Source organism: Ornithorhynchus anatinus, chromosome 20 (assembly GCF_004115215.2).
Source record: "Ornithorhynchus anatinus isolate Pmale09 chromosome 20, mOrnAna1.pri.v4, whole genome shotgun sequence".
NCBI classification, from domain to species: Eukaryota; Metazoa; Chordata; class Mammalia; order Monotremata; family Ornithorhynchidae; genus Ornithorhynchus; species Ornithorhynchus anatinus.
In genome coordinates this window covers 19,064,696-19,088,003 of record NC_041747.1, presented here as the reverse complement: position 1 = coordinate 19,088,003, position 23,308 = coordinate 19,064,696, and the positions used below count along the sequence as shown (strand labels likewise).

General features: G+C 44.1%; 1 protein-coding gene across 2 annotated transcripts in view; it reads left to right on the top strand.

The window, feature by feature from the left end:
- Window positions 1-23,308, top strand: part of CUL5 (cullin 5) — a 53,249-nt gene that overhangs the window by 13,807 nt on the left and 16,134 nt on the right. For both annotated transcript variants that reach the window (XM_029047992.2, XM_029047993.2), the window contains exons 2-10: window positions 7,847-7,956; window positions 8,685-8,784; window positions 14,748-14,924; window positions 17,657-17,798; window positions 18,526-18,671; window positions 18,761-18,841; window positions 20,231-20,324; window positions 21,647-21,777; window positions 22,059-22,166. In XM_029047992.2, coding sequence (XP_028903825.1) covers window positions 7,847-7,956; window positions 8,685-8,784; window positions 14,748-14,924; window positions 17,657-17,798; window positions 18,526-18,671; window positions 18,761-18,841; window positions 20,231-20,324; window positions 21,647-21,777; window positions 22,059-22,166 — 1,089 coding nt within the window. The remainder of the gene's footprint in view (window positions 1-7,846; window positions 7,957-8,684; window positions 8,785-14,747; window positions 14,925-17,656; window positions 17,799-18,525; window positions 18,672-18,760; window positions 18,842-20,230; window positions 20,325-21,646; window positions 21,778-22,058; window positions 22,167-23,308) is intronic.

Here is a 23,308-nt window from a genome sequence, read left to right as displayed (position 1 = left end):
TGTTTGGTTTGTTTTGAAGGTGCTTGTTAAGCGCTTACTGTGTGGCAGACGTCCTAAACTCTGGGGTATTTACGAGATTACAAGGCTCGATCCCAGATGGGACTTAAATTCTTCATCCTCCTTTTACAGATGAGGTAACCGAGGCACAGAGTAGCCAGGTGACTTGTCCAAAGGCATCCAGCAGGCAAACGGCAGAGCTGGGTTTAGAACCCAGGTCCTCTGACTCTCAGGCCCGTCTGCTTTCTCCCTTGTTCTTCTGCCCAACTCCCCATATTTGACTTTGTCCCCTGAATCATTACAGAAGACTAAAACCGAAATGTTTCCCTTTACTGCTTCGACTGGTAGCAGTCACCATAGTATCTGTCCTTTCAGTGTACAGGCACACTTGGTATCTACCCCAGTGCTTGGCACATAATAAGCGCTTATCAAATACCAACATTATTCTATAGCCTTTTAGCCCTTAAAAATGCAGGTGGATCATGAATGGCTGTACTGCAGGATATGCTTTCCCATCGGCTTACGTGGTCCTAATTGGAATTTGTCATTTAGTCATATTTATTAAGCGCTTATTGTGTGCAGAGCACTTGAAAAGTACAGTTTGGCAACCAGTAGAGACAATCCCTACCCAGTAACAGGGTCACAGTCTAGAAGGGGGAGGCAGACAACAGAACAAGTAGACAGGCATCAGTAGCATACATCGGGGTGTGGGGAGTGGTTTTATAAAGTGGAGAGGAAGTGGGTGAGATTTGATCAACAGGATAGGTGTTTGAAAGACGCTCACACCCACTCTAGAAATTGATGGTGTCTTCAAGGACAGCCAGAGGGTTAGGAACCAAAAGCTGTGCAATAGGGAAATGTCTATCAATCAATCAGTTGTATTTCTTGAGAGTTTACTGTGTGGTGTGTAGCCCTGGGCAAGTCATTTAATAATGTTGGTATCTGTTAAGCGCTTACTATGTGCAGAGCACTGTTCTAAGTGCTAGGGTAGATACAGGGTAATGAGGTTGTCCCACGTGAGGCTCACAGTTAATTCCCATTTTCCAGATGAGGTAACAGGCACAGAGACGTGAAGTGACTTGCCCACAGTCACACAGCTGACAAGTGGCAGAACCAGGATTCAAACCCATGACCATTTAACTTCTCTGTTCCTCAGTTTCTTCACCTGTAAAATGGATTTTAAACGCACGTTCTCGCTCCCCCTTAGAATGTGAGGCAGGGACTGTAATCCGATTATTCCGTCTGTTCCAGAACCTCAGGAAAGTATGACCACCCCACTTCATGCAATATGAAATGTAGAAAAAAGGTTAATAGTGATGATGATGATGATAGACGATAAAAACTAATGGTTTCCTAGGACTAGGGGAAGAGGGTTTTGGGGGTTAGATTGGAGCAAGGATCTTTTGATGGTTTTCAGACCTGTAAAGATGGTCTTGTGCAAACAATTATGAGTTTGGCAAGAAAGAGGCGTGCTGTGTTCTTTGATTTGTGCTTTGACTTGTAAGGTAGAGCACTTGGAAATTTAAATGAGTAGTAAAACAACCATGTGCCTGTGTTACTGATAGACTAGCAAAGGACTGTGAAGAGCGTCAGTGGCATTTTAGCTTTTCTCTGATTCTTTCTGTGCCCCTGCCCGGTGCTTCCATCTTGTCTATTTTGTGTAGCCTTTTGTCCTTTCTGGTACAATCTCTCTCCTCCCTTCTTGACTTGCTTCTTCCGAGTTTCTCTGTGTTACTTATTTCTTTTCTCTTTCCTCTCCCTCTCTCTCTTTATCTGCTCTTTAAGCATTCCTCTGCTAGTTTTCCCATATCTGAAGCTGATTCAAATATCTCTTCCTGCCTCCTTTTTTTTCCCCTCTCCTGGAACCTCTCTTCTTTTTTAAAGTGTCTTTTAGTGGTATTTGTTAAGCGCTTACTATGTGCCAGGCACTGTCCTAAGTGCCGAGGAAGATACAAGTTAATCAATTGGGCGCAGTCCACGTCCCACAGAAGGCTCACCGTCGTAATTCCCATTTTACAGATGAGGTAAATGAGGCACAGAGAAGTGAAGTGACTAGCCCAGGGTCACCCAGCAGGCAAATGGTAGAGCCAGGATTAGAACCCAAGTCTAGCAGCGGGCCTCAGTTACCTCATCTGTAAAATGGGGATTAAGACTGAGCCCCACGTGGGACAACCTGATTCCCTTGTGTCTACCCCAGCGCTTAGAACAATGCCCTGCACATAGTAAGCGCTTAACAAACACCAACATTATTATTATTATTATTATCAAGTCCTTTTGACTCCAGTGCTTCTGTTATCTCCACTAGGCCACACTGCTTCTTCCACTATCCTCTGTTTTCCGCTTCATCTCTCTTCCTGTCCCTTTTTCCCCCTTCCCTTCTGCCACTGTCAGGTCCTCCTCTCTCCGACCCCACTTCTGAGCTGCTTTTCAAGGACTTGCTCCCTCAAATTCTGGCATCCTGTGACCGCACAGTGGCCGTTTTTGGTGCAGGCACCGGTGCCTGCATCTAGCCGAGGCTCCGCCCCCCCCGGGTTCCGATTTCTTGGTGTTTGAAGCTACACTAGTAACTCCCTCCCCTCTCCCCCGCCACCTGACTCCTCCCTGACCCCATAAATGTGCAGCTCAGAGGTTGTGCCCAGATTTCTTGGACAGATACTGAAAGCTATTATTATTCGAGTTAGGGATGGAGCTTTTAGTTGCAGGGGTCATCAATCCTGATTGCTTCTCTAAACGGAGCTCACTTGGCCCTATCCTATGGAGTGCATTACTTTTCAGTGTTGTTTTTCTCTTGCCAAAAATGTCACTGGTCGTTGTTGAAACACAGTCTCATTCCAAGCGGCTTTTTAATAGGATTAATTTTCCGAGAAGTGGTTCATTTTCTTGGGCGTATGTGCATCTCCTTTTTAAAACGTATTTTTTTTAAGTGTGTGAATTGCAGCCAGGTTGGCAAAATTGGCCTTCCTCGGCATGTAGCTACTTTTTTATCATGTGACATGGAACTCACTGGGAGTGTTGTTTCTCTGTTATTTGGTGCCCCGAAGTTCTGACATTTTGAGATGAGTCCAAAATCATACCCACTCGACTCAAGCATATTAATTACAAAACTACTGAGGACATTAATACAGCACTGTTATCTCCACCACCACCCCACCCTTTCCGCACATCACAATATAAGCCACTTAACGTTGCAGTATCACCCTTTGACATTTCAGATCCCTCTTTCCTGGCACAGGGCTTTTTCACTGCCTACTGGAAAAATGAGTGGCTTCTATCTTTTAACAAGCATGTTTTTCTTTTCTGTTCTGAGAAGAACCTGAAGAAAAAGTTAAAGCACTCAAGGAATAATCGAATCTATCCAAAACATTTTTACCATTTTGGGATTCATTTTGTTTCACTTTGAACTCCAGATTTCTTGAGCCTTCTTGGCTCAAGATTTTGGCTATCCCTTTGCTAAAAACATTTTTTCTGCAGTATGCTAACCCTCCTTTTCTCTATTTCACTTAATCTTTTGGTAGATTAATATCTTATTTGGGTTCAAACTTGGTCCATATGATTGATTAAATCAGGAAAATTCAGAGTTAAAATCAATCATATCTGAGTGCTTACTGTGTGCAGAGCACTGAACTAAGTGCTTGGAAGAGTGTAACAACAGTATTACAGATAGATTCCCTGTCCACAGTGAGTTTACAGTCTAGACGGGGAGAAGCAAATTAATATCAATTACAGATATGTACATAGGTGCTGGGGGAGCATGGGGGCAGGAGTGGGAGAAGAGGAAATGAGGGCTTAGGGAAGGTCTCTTGGAGAAGATGTGCCTTCAGTAAGGCTTTGAAGAGGGGTAGAGTCATTGTCTGTTGGTTTTGAAGAGGGAGGGATTACAGACCACAGGTAGGACGCGGGTCGGCAGCGAGGTAGATGAGGTCAAGGTACAGTGAGTAGGTTGGCATTAGAGGCGGCAAAATGTGCGGGCTGGCTTCTAGTAGGAGATTAGCGGGGTGAGGTAGGAGGAGCCGAGGGGATTGAGTGCTTTAAAGCCGATGGTGAGGAGTTTCTGTGTGAGGCGGAGGTGGATGGGCAACCCCTGGAGGTTCTTGAGGAGGGGGTGAATGTTATAAACGATCCAATCAGTGGAGTGAAATATGGACTGGAATGGGGAGAGAAAAGAGGCAGGAAGATAAGCGAGGAAGCTGATAACGGTAATCAAGGCGGGATAGGCTAAATGCTGAGATTTATGTGGCATCAGTTTGGATGGAGAGGAAAGGGCAGATTTTAGCGATGTGGTGAACCCACAGGATTTGGTGGTAGATTGAATCTGTTGGTTGAATGAGAGAGGAGCCATGGATAACGCCAAGGTTATGGACTTGTGAGACAGGAGGGATGGTGGTGCCGTCTACAGGGTTGGAAAAGTCAGGGGATGGACAGGGTTTAGGTGGGAAGATAAGGAGTTTTGTTTTGGACTTGATAGGTTTAAGGTGATGGGAGAACATCCAAGAAGAGATGTCTTGAAGGTAGGCGGAAATGCGAAACTGCAGGGAGGGAGAGAGATGAAGCCTGTAGATGTGGAAATTATCCCCATAGAAGTGGTTGGTTGGTATTTGTATTTGTTAAGCGCTTACTTTGTGCCGAGCACTGTTCTAAGCGCTGGGGTAGACACAGGGGAATCAGGTTGTCCCACGTGGGGCTCACAGTCTTAATCCCCATTTTACAGATGAGGTAACTGAGGCACCGAGAAGTTAAGTGACTTGCCCAAAGTCACACAGCTGACAAGTGGCCGAGCCGGGGTTCAAACCCATGACCTCTGTCTCCAAAGCCCGTGCTGTGGTCGCACATACGTATGTATCAGTATGTACATATGTATATTAATGTCTGTCTCCCCCTCTAGATTGTGAACTCGATGTGGGCAGGGAATTTGTTGTTGTATTATACTCTCCCAAGCACTTAGTACAGTGCTTTGCATACAGTAAGCACTCAATAAATACGACTGGATGAAAGTCGAAATCATGTGAGCAAATGATTTCTCCAAGGGAGTGGGTTTAAGATGGACTGAACCTTAAGAGATACCCAAAGTTAGAGGGTGGGAGACAGGTGGAGCCCACGAAAGAGATTGAGAATGAGCAGCCGGAGAGATAAAGAGGAGATCAGGAGAGGACAGTGTCAGCGAAGCCGAGGTTGGATAATGTTTCCAGGAGAAGGAGGTGGTGGACACTGTCAAAGGCAGATGAGAGATTGAGGAAGATTAGGGTGAAGTAGAGGCCATTGGATTTGGCAAGAAGGAGATCATTTGTGACTTTTGAGTGGAATAAAAGGAACAGAAGCCAGATTAGAGGGGTTCAAGGAGAGAATTGGGGAGGAGAGGAGTTTGAGACAGAGGGTGCAGATAACTCATTCAAGGAGGTTGGAGAGGAATGATAGGAGGGTGCTGGGTTAATAACTGGAGGGAGCTATGGGGTCAAGGGAGGGTTTTTTAGGATAGGGGAGACATGGACACGTTTGGAAGTCGGAGAGAATCCACTGGAGAGCGAAAAGTTGAAGATGGTGGTCCGGGAGGGTAGAAGAGAGGGGGCAAATGTCTTGATAAGGTGTAAAGGCATGGGGTTTGCATGCACAGGTGGAGGGGGTGGATTTTGAGAGAAGGCAGGAGATCTCTTGAGATTATGCTGGGAAGAATGGGAGAGTTGAAGAAAGGGCAGGAGGAGGGAGGGACTGGAGAGGAGCAGGGGATTTTGGGGAGATCAAGTCTGATTCAGTTTTCTCAAAGTAGATAGCCTGTCATTAGGGGTAAGGGAGGGGGGAGGCAGGGGAGCAGGAGATTTAAGGAGGTAGTTAAACACCTGGAACAACTGGCAAAGGCAGCGTGCATGGGTGGAGAAATGGGTGGAGGATGGAGAAATAATTTTGCCAGGCAGAGGAGAGAGGCCAGAGTTAAAGCACATAAGGATGAACTCGAGGTGGACGAGGTCGGCCTGTTGTTTAGATTTCTGCCAGCAGCGCCCTGTGGCTCCTGCACAGGAGTGGAGGAAGGGGACTGTGGAGGTGATCCGGGGCTGTGGGTTAATTGTATGAGATAGACGGAGGGATAGGGGAATGAAAGAGTTGAGATTCAATAGAGAGGATGGTGTCGAAGGGGTCAATTCGGTCATCAGAGGAAGGTAGTTTGGATATGGAGGCTAAATGGAGCATGATGGGTTGAGAAAATCGGTTGGAGTCAAAAGATCAGAGGTCTCTGGGTGAACGGCACAGTTTTGCGGGGAGGTGTGGGGGAGGGAAGGCAGGTGAGGAGGTCGTGGCCAGATAGAGGGACTTCCGAGCTGGTGAGGGTGGAGACTGTACAATGACTAGAGATGATGAGACCGAGTGTGTCCAAGTTGGTGAGTGGGTGATCTGGGGTGGAGCAGGAGATGAGTGGAGTAGAGGAATGATGGAAAGTGGGCCGCAGAAGCGTGGTCAGGAACATCTGTGAGGATATCCAAGTCCCCAAGGACCAATGTCAGGATGGAGAAAGAGAGGAGGAAGGTGAGAAAGGGATCAAAATAGTTCAAAAAGTTGGTGGTAGGGCCTGAGGGCCGTAGATGACCGTCACTAGTACCTGGAGCACTGAGCTAAGTGACGCAGTAGCTCAGTGTAATTTCATTTAAGACTTAGAAAAGCTTCTGGGAATGGCCTCTTCCTAGCCCAAAGCACACCTGTGGCCTCTAGGCTCCATAGCAGGGGGAGTGAAATTCTGAGCGCCTTACTTACCTAGGCAGATACAGATTTTTACCCTCACATTATAGTAGCTCTGAAGCGGTGTCTTGGGAATAGAATAGGTAGAAGGTGGAGTGTGGTATTCAAAACTGTTTAAACCAGGTGGGTTGGAAACTTGGGAGGTGTTTGAAGATCCACCCACTCACCCCAGTGGGAAGAAGGAGTCGACTGGCGGTCCCCGACACTCTGGCTGGGCTACAAAAATTGAGGCTGAGGCCCCCATTGCACGTTTGAAGCTCTGCCCGAGTGGGGAATCTCCAGAAGAAGGCACCTACCTCAATATTTACCATGACCTGGGGTGTTGGGGTCATGAAGGGTGATGCTTCAGACCCCTTCTCTTCCCCCATCTCCTTTTAGGTGCTAGCTTCTGTGGATTGATTGATTGTGTGATCACTGTGAAGTCACACCAAACAACTAAAGAAGGGACTGAAAATGGAGTCGCCTGGAATTTCGGTTGCTTGGGTCAGACCACGAGAGGGAGAATGATTGGCTATGAAATTCACTGCGAGCCTTCCATGTGCTTCCCCAGTGCTCCTTCTTCATTCCCCACTCTAGACTGTAAGCTCGTTGTGGGCAGGGAATGTGATTGTTTACTGTTGTATCGGACTCTCCCAAGCGCTTAATACAGTGCTCTGCACACAGTCAGCGCTCAGTAAATACCACTGAACTGAATAAACGAATTCCCACTCCCACAGAAACACATTTCTACACACGGGGCCCTGCCACTAGATTTCATGATCTAAACCTGTTCCATCAAACAACCTCATCCTCTATCAAGTTGGGGTGGTATGGGGTGGCTGGAAGAAAAAAACAAATGAGAATCTGAATGCTTCTTTCTCCAAGCCCCTAACAGTGTGTCCCATCTTGGGAATATTCTGTTGGGACTGAAAGAATAGGAGCAGAATCCCACTTTGGTCCCTCAAACAGGATGGAGCTTGCAAAAAGAATTGTGTTTTACTCTTTCAGAGAAAGCTGGCGATCTTAAATTTTGAACCTGGGTTGAAAAGGCCAAGCCAAAAGACGGCTTGTCTTAATTGACTTAGATAGGATTTTTACTTGACCTGCATGTAAATTAAGCTGCTCTTTCTTGCTGTTTTTTGTCAAGAATAAAGGTTCACTTCAGTTTGAAGACAAATGGGATTTCATGCGCCCCATAGTTCTGAAGCTTTTACGCCAGGAATCTGTCACTAAACAGCAGTGGTTTGATCTGTTTTCGTAAGTACTCTTCAAATTCTAATTTTGGGAAATGAAAATCCTTCCACAGTATTGTTTAGGTGGAAATTTAAGTGTTCACAGCTGAGAGAAATGATACATTTACCTATTAAAACTAACTATTAGAAAAAAACTCGGGTCACGTTCTAGCAGAAGTAGTGATAGTATTTATTAAATGCTTACTCTGTCCAGAACATTGTAGTAAGTATTGGGAGAAAATACACAGATGGGAATTAAACACAGTCCATGTTCCTCGTGAGGCTGACAATCTAGCATCCCATTACTGCTGTGCAAAATATTTTACTAACTTTTTACTTAATTAACTAATATGGTAGCATAGCTTCTAGAAATAAATATATTGCTTTTCCCCTATGTGGTTATACATGCTATTGTTCGGGAGAAAATTGCAGCCACATTTTAAGGGGAATAATGCTTGATTCGAATAATTCAGAGGCTTCTAGCTCTCTGACCACTTACCTACTTGGTGGTTTTTTAGTGTTTTGGTTTTTTTAATTGTCTCCTGACCTTGGGTCGTGAAGTATTTTCATTTTGCTCTAGATTTTGTGGATCCTAAATAAATGTTCAAACATTGACACATTTCATTGCCAATATAACTTATATTTTGGGAATGTTTCTGTAACTTGACAGTATTTCCTGTGTGTCATTATAGTTAGCTCCGGGAGTTTATTTTAAATTTGGTAACCTGTGTATGTGTGTGTGTTTTTCCCTAGGGACGTCCATGCAGTTTGCCTGTGGGATGATAAGGGCCCAGCAAAAATTCATCAGGCTTTGAAAGAAGACATCCTCGATTTTATTAAGCAAGCACAAGCAGTGAGTTCACCTCCTTCAGTTTATAACCTGCTTAGAAATTAAGGTGTGAACGTTTCAAGCACTTTCTGAATTTTTAAAAAGACATTTGCAAGTACAGACCAGTAAATCGGGATTTTTCCAGCTCAACCTCCAGCCCAAATGACATGTCCGATTCTCAGGATGGGGCTGGCTTCAGACATTCAGCTGCCCTGAGACCGGGGCCAAATAGCCACATCCCACATGGTGCCGTGACATCACACTGTGCACGCAGCACAACCATCTGTGACATTTTGCAGAAGAAAGTTTCTCTTCCTCCACCTCGCTGCAGGCCCTCAGCTCAACTCCAAGACCCTGATTTAAACTCCACTAGTGGATCGCTTCTTGCCTCCTGCCATCTTTGAGAAAAACCACACAGCTGCCATCCTAAAAGGGCAGCTATGTGGCCAGTTTTAAAACGTCCTACGTAGCCCCACTCCCTCAACCTGGCAGTGTCCTGAAGCAATAGTTTATCTAATAATAATAATAATTAATAAATGTGATACCTGTTAAGCCCTTAATATGTGCCGAGCACTGGTTAAGTGCCAAAGTAGATACAAGATAATCAGGTCCCTCATGGAGCTCACATTCTAAGATAGGAGGGAGCACAGGTATTGAATCCCCATTTTGCAGAGGGAACAGACATAGAGAAGTGACTTGCCCAAAGTCACACAGCGGGCAAGTGGCAGAGCCAGGATTAGAACCCAGGTCCTCTGACTCCCAGGTCCATGCTTTTCCCACAGAGCCACACTGCTTCCCTATCTTACCATCTGAAGCCACCCCTTGGCTCAGGAGAGGAGCCAAGCTGAAAAATTTCCAGATTTCCTTGAGAGATTCTTGGGAGTCCTTAGTGATTTAGTGATTACGGTATTTGTTAAGGGCTTCATATGTGTCAGGCACGGGGCTTGATACAAGTTGACCAGATTGAAGTCAATGTCTATCCCAAATGGGGCTCCCAGTCGAAGCAGGAGGGAGGACAGATATTTAATCCCCATTTTGCGGATGAGGAAACTGAGACCATTTCCTTGACTGTCTGGGCGTCTTGTTGTCCAGGGCTTGTCTTGTTGCACAGGGAGTGGGCGTGGTAGACCCCTAGCAGATCTGCAGGGGCTGTCACCGTGTGTGGTTGGGGGTGAGGATCAGAGGTGGGCGGGGGCACATCTAAACTGAAAATCGCCCAACTTTCACTGCACAGGAAAGGCATGGATCGGGGATGGTGGTCCCAAACCCTGCTCTACACTGCGATTCTCGCAGTAAAGCCTGGAAACCTTGGCTTGGTGTGCCACCCCCTTGCTCCTCCTTGCAGCGGTTGGAAAACCGATTAACCTCAACCGGATAACGCAGCCTTTACTGTAGGTAGAGCCGATGTTAGAATGGCTTGCGAGTCATGCTGCCGATCCCCAGAGAGGTGTAGCATCGAAAACACTCCACCAGCAGCGCATTCCGGTTGAAATGTCTTTATTCTGTAGACTGTAAGCTCCTGGTGGGCAGAAAACATGTCAACCAACTCTGTCCTCTCCCAAGATTTATCCCCACTCCCTTCCGGAAGGTCTCAACACAGGTTCTCAGGTCCAGGCGCGGAGTGCGTGCCGCCTTCAAATCTGGGCTTCTAATTCTTTGTCCACTTACCCACTTCCTCCCCTGACTGACAAAGTAGGTCAGCTTTCCCCCAGATAGTCACAGTGACGTGATTCTTCTGAGGACTTAGTGTCTGTCTCCCCCTCCAGGCTGTAAGCTCGTTAGGGCAGGGAACGTTATTGTCGTACTCTCCCAAGCGCTTAGTATAGTGTTGTGCACACAGTGCCTGCTCAATAGATTCAGTTGACTGACCGACTGACTTCCAGTGGTCGCTAGGTCGGTGAGCCAGTCGGTGGTCCCTGCCTTCCGCTGCTCCTCGGTCCCACCATCTTGGGCCGCGGTCCAGGACGTGGGCGGAGGTGAGGCGCTGGATTCGAATCCCGTCCTGACTCCAGAGGGTTAGGGGTGAGAGCCTGGTGTTCCCCGTCACAGGGCTGAGCACCAGGACTCGAAGAGCTGCAGCCGGACCCAACTCCAGACAAGCGGGGAGTCGGAGCCCAGACTCCGGTTTTCAGAGGGTCAGGGCCCGGGCTCTGGAAGGGAAAGTACTTGGGGAAGGTCGCACCCAACGCCTTTTGACGCCCAGCTCCAGATCGAAGTGGTCGGGGGGACGTCGGGAACGGTCGGGGGAGGTGTCAGCCCCATTTCAGTGGCAGCCTGAGCTGTTCAGGGCCTTTAGGCTCCCACCCCTACCCTTCCTTACCCCAAACCTGAGGAAGCTGGAGCCACTTCTGACTCCCACCCTCCCCTCCCAGCACTGCCCAGGTCAGTCGCCCGTATGAATCCTGGGGGTGTCGAGTCTCCCGTTCTCCCCCCGGCCGTGGAAATGAATGAGTTCTCCGAGAGATTTGGCTATACGTGGCGATGGAGTGTATCCATGGGCTTCATTCCCCTGATCATTTGGGTTGCCCTTTTCTTTTTTCTAGGTCTTTTTTGACTTAACCTAAGATGTAGTGATCAAAACACCACATGATATTCTAGGTGTAGTTGTACCACGATTTTACACATTGGCAAAATTATGTTATTTTGTTTTGTTCTGGATGGGGACCCCAATCAGTTAATGGTATTTATTGATCACTTAATTGTGTGCAGAGCACTGTACTAAGTGTTTGGGAAAATACATCAATTGGTACATATGATCTCTGCTCCCCTGGAGATTACAGACTAGTTGGGGAGAGAGAGATTACTATAGATTAAGGATGTTTAAATGCAGAACACTGTACTGTTTGGGAAAATACATCAGTTGGTAGACATGATCTCTGCTCCCCGGGAGATTACCGACTAGTTGGGGAGAGAGACATTACTATAGATTAAGGATGCTTAAATGGTCTGGAATGTTGTCTAGCATTTGTTGACCTTTTTGGGTACCTCTGCTCCTGTACTTTAGATCAGTGGTTAGAGAAAATAGCTGACCGTGGCACCTAGTCCAGTGGTATTTCTTAAATTCTTACTGTGTGCCTGGTACTCTAGTAAGCGCTGGGATAGATCCACATTAATTAGGTCGGGCACAATCCCTGTCCCACATGGGGCTCACAGTCTTAATCCCCAGGTTTACAGATGGGGTAACTGAGGCACAGATAAGTGAAGTGACTTGCCCAAGATCACACAGCAGACAAGTGGCGGAGCCGGGCTTAGAACCCAGGTCTTTCTGACTTCCAGGCTTGTGCTCTTTCCACCTGACCACACTGCTTCTCGGTTTATGACTGACAGCTCAAAGGCTATCATCGTGTAGCTGTCATGTGGATTATTTTTCCTTATGTATTTTGCCTTGCACTTGCTCAGACTGAAGCTCTCCCTCCGCTCTTTGGCCTTTTCACTCCGCTTAATGAGGCTTCCCGCAGCGTACGCCCTCCTGCCTGGCATTGCATTGCCTGGAAGAGTTTAGTCTCATCAGTAAACGTGGAGATTTCACTGCACACTTGTTCTTGCGGATCATTCTACGAAGAGGTTAAGTAAAATGAGGATGAACGTGGAGGGATGAACAGGAGCGATGGTGGTAAAATACTCTGTAAAATTAAGCGGACTAGTTCCGTAGAATTATAATGCTATCATCCGAAGGTTAGAGGCACCTAAAATCAGAGAGCACAGCTCACATCTATGGACTTTATAATTTTGAGCCTCTACACCCAGTAAAGACTCAGTAAATACCATTGCTTGATTGATCGACTTGTAAGCTCACCATGGGCAGGAAATGGTCTGCTAATTCTCTTGTAGCCTCCCAAGCGCATAGTACAGTACTCCTCACCTAGTAAGTCTCAATAAATGCCATTGATCGATTGAAATAGATGGAAAGAAATTGTCTTTTCTGGAGCAACTTCCTTCCCTAGTTTGGGATCTTCCCTGATGCAGAGTCATATGCCTCGGTTCACTATTTGACAGTCGAGAAAAGACGACCGAAAATCCCCTAGACATTCTTCTCGGAAATCAAGGTGAATCGCTCTTCACTTTCCATCCTCGTACTCCGGTGACTTTGAACGGGGAAGGAAAAGCAATTTACCCTATTTCTGTGACATAATTGAGAGGGCAGAGCCTCGGCAGGGCCTCCTAGGGGAATCTCTTCCTACTCCTCTTCAGCTATATTCTTCCTGGGCCAGACTGGGACTTTCTTTGTTCAGGTTTCCCTCATACTCTGAGGAATGAGCAGAGGGCAAGGAGAAAGGAGGGAAGCGGTGAGGTTTTTCGAGGGCCTAACTAATCTGTCGGTCACAACAATGCAGAGAGTTAATACTTACAAAAATAAAACTAATGTTCCTCTCAGATTTTTTATTTGCTCCAAATGAAATGGCAAGTAGGAGCAAACAGTCCTTAACTTTAAACGATATACAGTAGGGTCACGTTTTTCTGAGTCACGCCACATGTACATAGAAACTCCAGAGAAACTTTTATACTTAACTGTTGTATGTCACTGACCTGCATCCTGACCCTGTCCCGTATTCCCTCCCTCCCCACCTCAGTCTCCTCTCGTCGTTTCTTCGTGAGTCCATCGGATACCTTCTTAGAATTCCCATTTGTCCAGCCTCTTCCTTCCCTTGCAAGCTCTTACCTAATATGGCCCGGGGAGGAGGAGGATTAGGTGGGACAAGAGAGGAGTTGGAGTCAACCCTGATGATCGAACTCCATCTCACGCCCTGTATGTCTCATCTTCCATCCCAGTGTAGATTATCATCACTTAGCTGGTAATGAAGCTGTTTTGTAATTAGTCTTGAGTCGTTCATTCCTTAATTTCTGAATTGTACTTTCCAAGCGCTTGGTAGAGTGCTCTGCACACAGTAAGCGCTCAATAAATACCATCGCACGCATGAATGGAAGTTCAGTAACAGGATTGGGTGAAAGACCTAGTTGCAGGAGAGGGGACTCAATGAGGTCTAAAAGCCACAAATTGTGCTCTGAGCGGCTCTTTCTTTCATGACAATTCAAAAGTGGAGCGAGTTAAGCCGTTTCAGGCTGGCTCTTCTTGTTTTATCTCTTTGTAGATTTTGGAACTCATGAGTATCTCCACCAGAGGGTAGCAGAGTTGAGAGCACTCGCTTCTCTCTCCGTTGTCAGTTCGGATGAATCCGGTGCACGGTTTGAAAGTGGGGACTAAAATGAGTTGGAGGGCTTCTCCCTCCCACTCCAGCCATTCTGCCGGCCCTCCCTTTTCAAAGCGGCTCCTGGAGGAGTGGCCAAGAGAAGGAAGTGAAACGTGCTGGTTCAGGGTGTCGTTTTGACGTACGGAAAGACGCGAAATCAGATTTCAAGCAGCTTGACTGGTGAGGAGCTAAGCAAAAGTGCAGGACCTTATGATTGACTCAGCTGTTTCATCCTGGCATATTTGTTCCTGTACTTCTGTCATACCCTTGTTCCTCCAGCTCCCACTATTTGTAAATAGTTCCTTCTGTGGTATTCTCCCGAGTTCTTCTTAGTACCGTTCCTGGCACGTGGCGAGCACTTACCAAATACCATTAAAACAAACAAAAAGTCAGACTTACGGGGGGCAAGGGAAGAGGGGTATTTCGGCACAAGCAAGGGGGCGGGGAGAGGACAGTGAGAGCGAAGCACACTTCGAAGGTTAGGCTGGAAGGAATGAAGACAGCAAACTGGGGAATAGCGGATGAAGAGCCGATTTTCGAAGCTGGAAAAAACACAGCGGTTCTCCGTGGGGAGAACGGGGAAGGCGGGGGTTATGGTTAACACCTTAAGAGCCTGGGCTGGTAAAGTTGAAACTGTAGCCATAAAGTGTTTTGCACTTCCCTGGTCGCTCAAAAATACCATTACTACCATCTTTAAGGCCCATTTTGTCGAACGTTTCAGAATGTTTTCAGTCAGGTCGTTCGTTCCTTGGCTATTGAGATGTATTCGTATTTGATTGAGGGTGTTTTTATTTTCAGAGAGTCCTGAGCCATCAAGATGATACAGCTTTGCTAAAAGCGTATATTGTAGAGTGGCGAAAATTCTTTACGCAGTGTGATATTTTGCCCAAGCCATTCTGCCAACTAGAGATTACTTTAATGGGCAAACAAGGCAGTAACAAGAAATCAAACGTAGAAGACAGTATTGTTAGAAAGGTGAGTAGAGTTGATTCATTGCTTTCTTAATATCGTTTCGAATGGGAATTCCTTTTGGAAGAAAACTAAACTTTTAGACTATATCATCTACGTAGAATTTATATTTGTCATGTTCCGGTGCAGTTCTGTTCCCTCACCAGCTCTATCCTTTATATTTTACAGATTTGCTCTTCAACTCCTTAGTTTCCCCTCTTCCTTTTTCTCTTCTGCCCAAGTAACTTGCCTATTTTATGAGCGGTAGTTTTTTCCAGTCTCTTCTTCATAGTCCATTCTGATCTTTCTCCTATTTCTGGGTTGCCTCTCTTCCTTCCTGTAATACCACTCCATTTGCTTTCTGCTCTGTACCTTCCTGTATGCTGAGCCACTTTTTCTTGTTTTTATTAGTAATGATAATAATAATAATAATAATAATTGTGGTATTTAAGCGGTTTCTATGTTCCAGGCACTGTACTAAGCACTGGGGAGGATAGAAGCAGTTGGGTTGGACACAGTCCCCTTCCCACACGGGGCTCAGTCTCAATCCCCATCATGCAGATGAGGTGACTGAGGCACAGAGAAGTGAAGTGACTTGCCCCAGGTCACACAGCAGGCAAGTGGCAGAGCCAGGATTAGAACCCATGACCTTCTGACTCCCAGGCCTGTGCTCAGTCCACTAGGCCACGCGTCTGCCCTTCAATTGCATCAGCCATTCTCCTTGCTGCTTTCCTCAAACTTTCACGGGACTTCCTCTTCCCCCATCCATACATGATTCATTCATTCATTCAGTAGTATTTATTGAGCGCTTACTCTGTGCAGAGCACTGTACTGAGCGCTTGGAATGTACAGTTCGGCAACAGATAGAGACAGTCCCTGCCCGTTGATGGCCTTACAGTCTAATCGGGGGAGACAGACAGACAAAAACAATAGCAATAAATAGAATCAGGGGGATGTTCATCTCATTAACAAAATAAATAGGGTAATAAAAATATATACAAAATGCTTCCACCTTGCCGTTTTCACCCTTAACCTAACAGATGAGTTTCTTTAAAACTTTCTAATGAGCTTGCTTCCATCTGCAATTGGGTGGTCTTTTTCTATCTTCACCCTTTCTGTCACCTTTGACCCTCCAAATCCAACATATTGAGCACTTACTGTGTCCAGGGCACTGTACTGAACACTTGGGAGAGTCCAGTAGAGTTGAATACAATTTTTCAAATAGTGTTTTAATGTGACCATGCTTTTCAAAATTTGGGGAATAATAGTGACAGTTGGTTCTGATTGTTATTGTATCAACCCCAGTCTGTAGCCCAGTGCTTAGTCCATGGTAAGCACTTAAAATGTCACAGTCATTCTTTTTATATTGTTTCTTTTCAGTGAAAGGCACCTGGGTAAATGAGAACATAATATAATAGATGAGTGAATTTTTTGAAGAAAACACTTATCTTGGTAATTTTGTTAATGGACACACCAAAATGATCGAATGACCTCATTTGAAAATCATGCCAGTTTAATATTCCCCTCATTCTCCAATCCCTCCCCAGCTGTTGTCTTGGCTATGTTTCCCTCCGCTCTCCTCCCCTCTTCCCAGTGTCCGATTCCGCCTTAGCATTTCTTCTGGAAAGATTTCTTTTCCTGTTGCTCACTAACTCATCTTCCGTAAAGGTTCTGATGAGCGAAGAGGCTCAAAGCATGTGTGGCCTTGGGCAAGACTCTTCACTTCTCTGTTCCTCAGTTACCTCGTCTGTAAAATGGGAATGAAGACTGTGAGCCCTGGGCGGGGCAGGGACTGTGTCCAACCCATTTTGCTTGTATCCACCCCAGCGCTCAGTACAGTGCCTGGCACATAGTAAGCGCTTAACAAATACCATAATTATGATTACTGTTAGTATTATTATTACTGGCTGAGTGCTCTAAATCTATGTCTTGACTTGTTAATTCACATACGGGCATGTGATTACGGTGGTGAATTCTGTACTTTGTTTTTGAAGGCTAATAGCCGTGAAGCAGTTTAGCCTAATGGAAAGAGCAGGGTCCTAGGAGTCAGGGGACTTGTGGTTCAGTCCCGACTCTGCCACTTGCCTGCTGTGACGTTGGACGGGCCACCGGACCTCTCTTCCTCATCTGAAAAATAGGAATTCACTTCCCGTTCTCTGTCATAATTAGACATTAAATCCCAGGTTGGAAAAGGGACTGTCAAACCTGATTGTATTCAATCTACCCCAGTTCTTAGTGCGGTGCTTGGCACATGGTTAGCACTGAGCAAGTATTACAAAAATAATTATAGTAATAATTTTATCAGGCTTTTGTGTTAGCTGCAGAGGCAGTATACGTCTATCTGTTTGCATCCCGTGTTAAAAATGGAAGAAGATTGCAGCGTTAACCTGCCGTCTGTGATAACTGACCAAGGAGTAATTAGGAATTGAGCAAGAAACCTCTCAGTCGTGAGACGGGAAAGGCAAATAAAACTATTTTCAGCACGCTCTGTATTACGTTCATAGTTTCATCAGATCTGATTTGTGAGGTTGACTTTCAAAATTATTAAGACGCTGGTGAAACATTTGAAAAATATTCCCGACGTTACAGACTTGACGTGGACCTAGTCAACGAGTGATTGTTAAATAATTCCTTGATTTGCCTTTTTGAAATTTTCACTAATTTCTATTACTTTGCTGCGGTGCAGTGCACATTTACCCTTGATATCTTTGCTTTCTTTTTGTTGTTGTTGTTTGTTTTTTTTTGTTGTTGTTACATAGCTCATGCTAGATACGTGGAATGAGTCAATCTTTTCAAATATAAAGAATAGACTCCAGGACAGTGCAATGAAGCTGGTCCATGCTGAAAGATTAGGAGAAGCTTTTGATTCTCAGCTGGTGATCGGAGTAAGAGAATCATATGGTATGTTCTAAACTGTATGATTTTGACAGTGTCCTTTTCAGTTTAGACACTCTCAGAGAGAATGTGAGGTTTTGCACGAGAGTATTACCGCAGGTAATGTCGAAAGGATCCTCCAGCGTCCTCGTGGTGCTGGAACGGTGGTTCTGGTTCTCGGTGCGACTCTGGTGCCCCGGGCAATCCCCTGAATTTCGCTGGTGGCCACCCACAAAATGCAAGAGAATAAATATTCTCACTTGAAATTTCAGATTGAAGGCTCTTGCCCATTTCTTATTTGCTCGCATGCCTTGAACTTAAAGCCAGTGGCCATTATCGGGCTAACTTTAAAAAGATGTGGCCCTAAAAAATAATGGCCTAGTGGCTGCAGGAGAGGTACAATATCCTTTAAGAAACACTGAGCTAGGTGCTCTAAAGACTACCTCGGAGACTTTGTCAGAGCTCTGTTGGAGTTTATGATCTCTGAATTTGCATTTATAATTCTCATTTCTTCCTCACTGCTGGTCATCTGAATCCCCCTTTTAAGTATCAGTGTTGGATGAACGCAGAGTAGAAGAGGCCACAGAATGCCATGTGGAAGAATTCATTAATGAGATTTTTTTTTAAACCCCTCCCTTTTTAGTTTGGAATTCAGTTTCTCACACCACAGGCTTCCTACCATTCAGAATTTAGAATGCATCTGAAAGCGGTTTTGGGTCATGAATACAGCAACAATTTTATTTCTGTTTTTCAGTTAACCTTTGTTCTAATCCCGAAGATAAGCTTCAAATTTATCGGGATAATTTTGAAAAAGCGTATTTGGATTCGACAGAGAGATTTTATAGAACACAAGCGCCTTCTTATTTGCAACAGAACGGTGTACAGAACTATATGAAATATGTAAGTCAGAATATTATGAGGGGTAAAATATTTGAGTTTTTTTTTCTTGCACTGGTTCTTAAAACGATTTTCATTTTGCTTCTGGATAGGCAGATGCTAAATTAAAAGAAGAAGAAAAGAGAGCGTTACGATATTTAGAAACAAGACGGGAATGTAACTCTGTTGAAGCAGTAAGTATTTTTGTATTTGTATTATGAGTTGATTTCCTTTAAAGCGGTGAGGTATGCTAGATGTTTTTTTATTCTGTGTTCTTTAGGACAACATAGTCGTAAGAAATAGGTTTCCTTTTTGCCAAGTCTTTAAGTGCTACTTTATAACCCTAGGAAAATTTTCCAAAATATTATGGAAAAGTGATTTAAAGTGCTTATGATCCAGCGACCCTAAGTGCTAAATACTTTTGTCTTCCTTTTTAAATAAGTCCCTTGAAATGGTTGGGTTTTTGTTTCGCTTGAGTTCAGTGGTAGCTGAAGAGTTACAGTTTGAATTGATTTAGACACATGAATTTTGGGAAATTACATAAATCAATTTTTGGTTTAGCTCTAATTGAATAGAACTTGAACTTCCAAATAAAGATCCAGTTTCATTTTAAGGATAATATGCTTAGCTTGTTTTTTCGCTTTCGTTCAACTCCTCATCCTCGCTAGAAAAATGCCTGATCAGGGGAGCCATTTGCAGTTAGAACTCTAAGGCTATGTATACATAGGGAAAGTAAAATGGAGACTGGAATATTTACTGACTGCCCCCCCCCCCCCCCCGCCAAAAAAAAGGTTTTGGCTTCTTAAAAGAGGCAGTTTGTTCAACTCTGTTTCACTGTACAGTTGAGTTTGAAATAATTAATGCAGGCCCAAGAAATGAAATAAAAACTATTCTTGGAAATTTGGTTGTATTTCCTGTATCTGTTGTATAAAAGAAATTCCAGGACTACTTAAAGCATCCTATGCTGCATTAGAAAAATCAGTCTGGTAATGATAATATGACTGTTTGTTTTTGTCCTGTGATAGAAAATGCTGATTCCTTAACGATAATAACCACGACAGACTATCATTTGTGGGGTTTTCCACTGTCCCTGGAAGACCAGAGCTAACGCTGTACTCAACATTGGGTAGACACAAGTTAATCAGATTGGACCCAGTTCTCCTGAGGAAGAGATGTTACAGTTGAGGTCTCTTGACATCAGGGCAGTGCATTCAGTAAGAGCTTTAAAAACAAAAGTTTCTGGAAGCGGGAGGCTATAGTTAACTTGTATTAAGCACTTAGAGTGGGCTAAGCCTTACACTGAGCACTGAGATAAAGCATCAGAACACTTCTGTCCGATACTTTTAAAGGAATTCTGTTTCCTTAGATAGTTCATAAGCTATTTTGTTTTTTTTCCAGAAGTGACAGCACCCAGAAATGATGATCTGTTGTGGAGCGTTTACTTTCAGAAAACGCAGGTTTTCTGAATCCCAACTTTCGAGAGTGCTAGTTTTTCACGGTTTCTGAGAAGAGATTTGTTTTGACCTGTGAGGTTGCATAGGCTGTGTAATCCTTATAACGAGCTCATTTTTATTGTGTTTCAGCTTATGGAGTGTTGCGTAAATGCTTTGGTGACATCCTTTAAAGAGACGATATTAGCAGAGTGCCAAGGCATGATCAAACGAAATGAAACAGAAAGTAAGTGAAAAGTCAAAGACGACTCTGACTTTGCCAGCACCTTAGACGTAAATCAGTTGCTTCATCACTTGCCTTATGTAGTTTTCTGGACTCCATACTGAGATGAAAAGGTTTGGAAAAAAATCTAAAACATCAGTCACAAATATGCCTCATATTATTCAGATTAGAAGAAAAAATTGGCCTTAAAATCTTCCGCAATCCTTCGGCATAATGATCTTCTAACCTGCAAGTTCAGAAATGAAAAATTTTGTAGTATATTTGTCAGTCTGGGTGCAACTTTTCATCTCAAAATGGGCCTGATTATCCAGTCTGATGCATGACTAACTCCAGTGAGGCCTTGTTTTGCATTTAACCGTATTTTTCTGGTTTGCAGGGTGACCATTGAACTATATCAAATAGAGAAATTTTAAACCAATTTTTCAACCCTAAACAACCATGTAAAAACTTCTGTATAATTTAAACTCTTTTTTGAAAATATGAATTTGGACACTTGCTGAATTGTTTCCTTCCTCAGGCTCTTTGTAAAAATGATTTAGAATTCCTTATGTTTAAAATTATTTTTGGTGTGAAATAAAACCCCAATTCATGTAACATCCTTTTTTTAAAAAAAAAAAGTCCACATTGCATTACACAAGGCAAATTTGATGATAGTCCCTGTTGCATCGATCTGAAAATAGATCTATAAAAGAAAGCTCAAGAACAGAGGCGTAAGCACATTCATAACACTTAAAACATCCCTGGCTTTCTTAGTGATCTACTGGTTGATTTTTGTAAACATTTTCATTTCTCCGTACTGTTGTTTCTCCCTTCAAAAGAGTTATGCTGTATTTCTATGGATAGAGCTGTTGGAAGCACTGTGACTCTGCTCCTTTTTTTGTTACAAAGTATTTTGTGCTTCTTTGAGAAATATTTTGTAGCCTTCTAATTATTTAAAGATCCTGGGATAATATAATAATAATGATGGCACTTGTTAAGCGCTTAGCAAAGCACCGTTCTAAGCGCTGGGGAGGATACAAGGTGATCAGGTTGTCCCACGTGGGGCTCATAGTCTTAATCCCCATTTTACAGTTGAGGGACCTGAGGCACAGAGAAGTGAAGTGACTTGCCCACAGTCACACAGCTGACAAGCGGCCGAGCTGGGATTTGAACCCATGACTTTGAGTCCCCAGCCCGTGCTCTTTCCACTGAGCCACGCTGCTTCTCTAGATAGATGGATTTACTCAGTGACGTATAATCTTATTATGGGTGGCAGTTGAGAAGATGTTGGGTGAAGAGGTTTTTTTCGTGGTTGACTGGGTTTCATGCCTTTGTTCTTTCTTTAGAGCTGCATTTAATGTTTTCACTGATGGACAAGGTTCCCAATGGGATAGAACCAATGTTAAAAGACTTAGAGGAACATATCGTTAGCGCTGGCCTAGCTGATATGGTAGCGGCTGCTGAAACTATCACTACTGTAAGTTCCCCCCAAATGAAGTTAATAAATATGAAAAAATGTAGCCTAGTAACATCTTGGAAAATATCAGTAATGTTATTCCTCAAATATTATTTCCTAAACTTATGTTCTGGAACGATTACTCTTGGTTTTATTTGGTAAACAAAATTGTTATGATTGAAAGAAATTTTCACTGACGTATTTAAGCCTACGTATTCTGCTTATTGATATATTCAAATCTAATGACAGCTGAATTTTTTATCGAGGAAAGAAAATCTAACTGTAATATGTTTCGTTAATAGGATTCTGAGAAGTATGTAGAACAGTTACTTACACTGTTTAATCGATTTAGTAAACTTGTAAAAGAGGCATTTCAAGATGATCCACGTTTTCTAACCGCAAGAGATAAGGTATGTATTTTTTCTCTTATTTGGCTAAATGACATAATCTCACAGTTTAGCAAAACAACGGGTATCATTTTGATAAGTATAGTTAGAGGAAGGAATTTTTCATGTTAGCTGTCAGATAAAATCTAGAAACCCAGAATGATGGCTGATTAAAATTCCATAATGGAACGGTTTGGAAATGGTATCCATTGGAATCATCTGTGTTGGAAAAATGGAATTTCTGGATAAAATAGTCGTGTAAGTACTGTAGATTAATACTTTCATATCCTTACCGAAGTTTGATGGTATTAGACACCAGTGTCCCAGATTTTATGTAGATTGTATTTTCAGTTTGTATCGAAATGATGACTGGAAGTATTTAAGTTATTGCCCGTCCTTCCTTTTTTATTTTGGTATTGTGTATTATATTCCCATTGCTCACCGTGATCAGCAGTAGCATTTTTTGCTTGCCCAGTGGTTCGATGCCGTGCACTAAGTGGTTGGGAAGAACGAAACAAAGAAGTGACACATTCTCTCCCCATAGGGAGCATAACTCTGAGAGACCTCAACAAAAAGTATTTACAAAGAGTCAATATAAAGAACCGAATGAGCATATATACGAAAGCGCTGAGGAGGTGTAAATAAATTCAGAAGCGATAGAGATGACCAAAGGGGTTTATGCGACTTAGAGTGCTGGGATTTGGTCTGTCAGATTTAAGGAGGGAGGGAATTCCAAGTGAGAAAGTCAAGAATGGCATAGGGTTAGAAGTTTAGCTTGGGAGGAACAGAGGGCGAGTTGAGGAACCGCGGGTGAAGAAAATAGAAAGGTAAAGATAAGCTAATGGAGAGCCCAGAAACCAGCTGTGGGACGTTTTTATGTGATGTGGAGGGAAACAGGAAGCCAGCGGCGAGGAGAGATGTGGGCCGTGACGTCTCAAGAAGGCAAACATAGCAGCGGCCTATAGTATAGGGTGGCGGAGACAGGGCTGGAGTCCTCTAAACTGTAAGTTCACTGTGGGCAGGGAATGCGTCTGTTATATTGCACTCTCCCAAGTGCTTAGTACAGTGCTCTGCACACAGTAAGCGCTCAATAAATACGATAGAGTGATCGACTGACAGCCCGGAAGACGGGCGAGGAGGCTGCTGTCGTCGTCCGGCTGCTACGT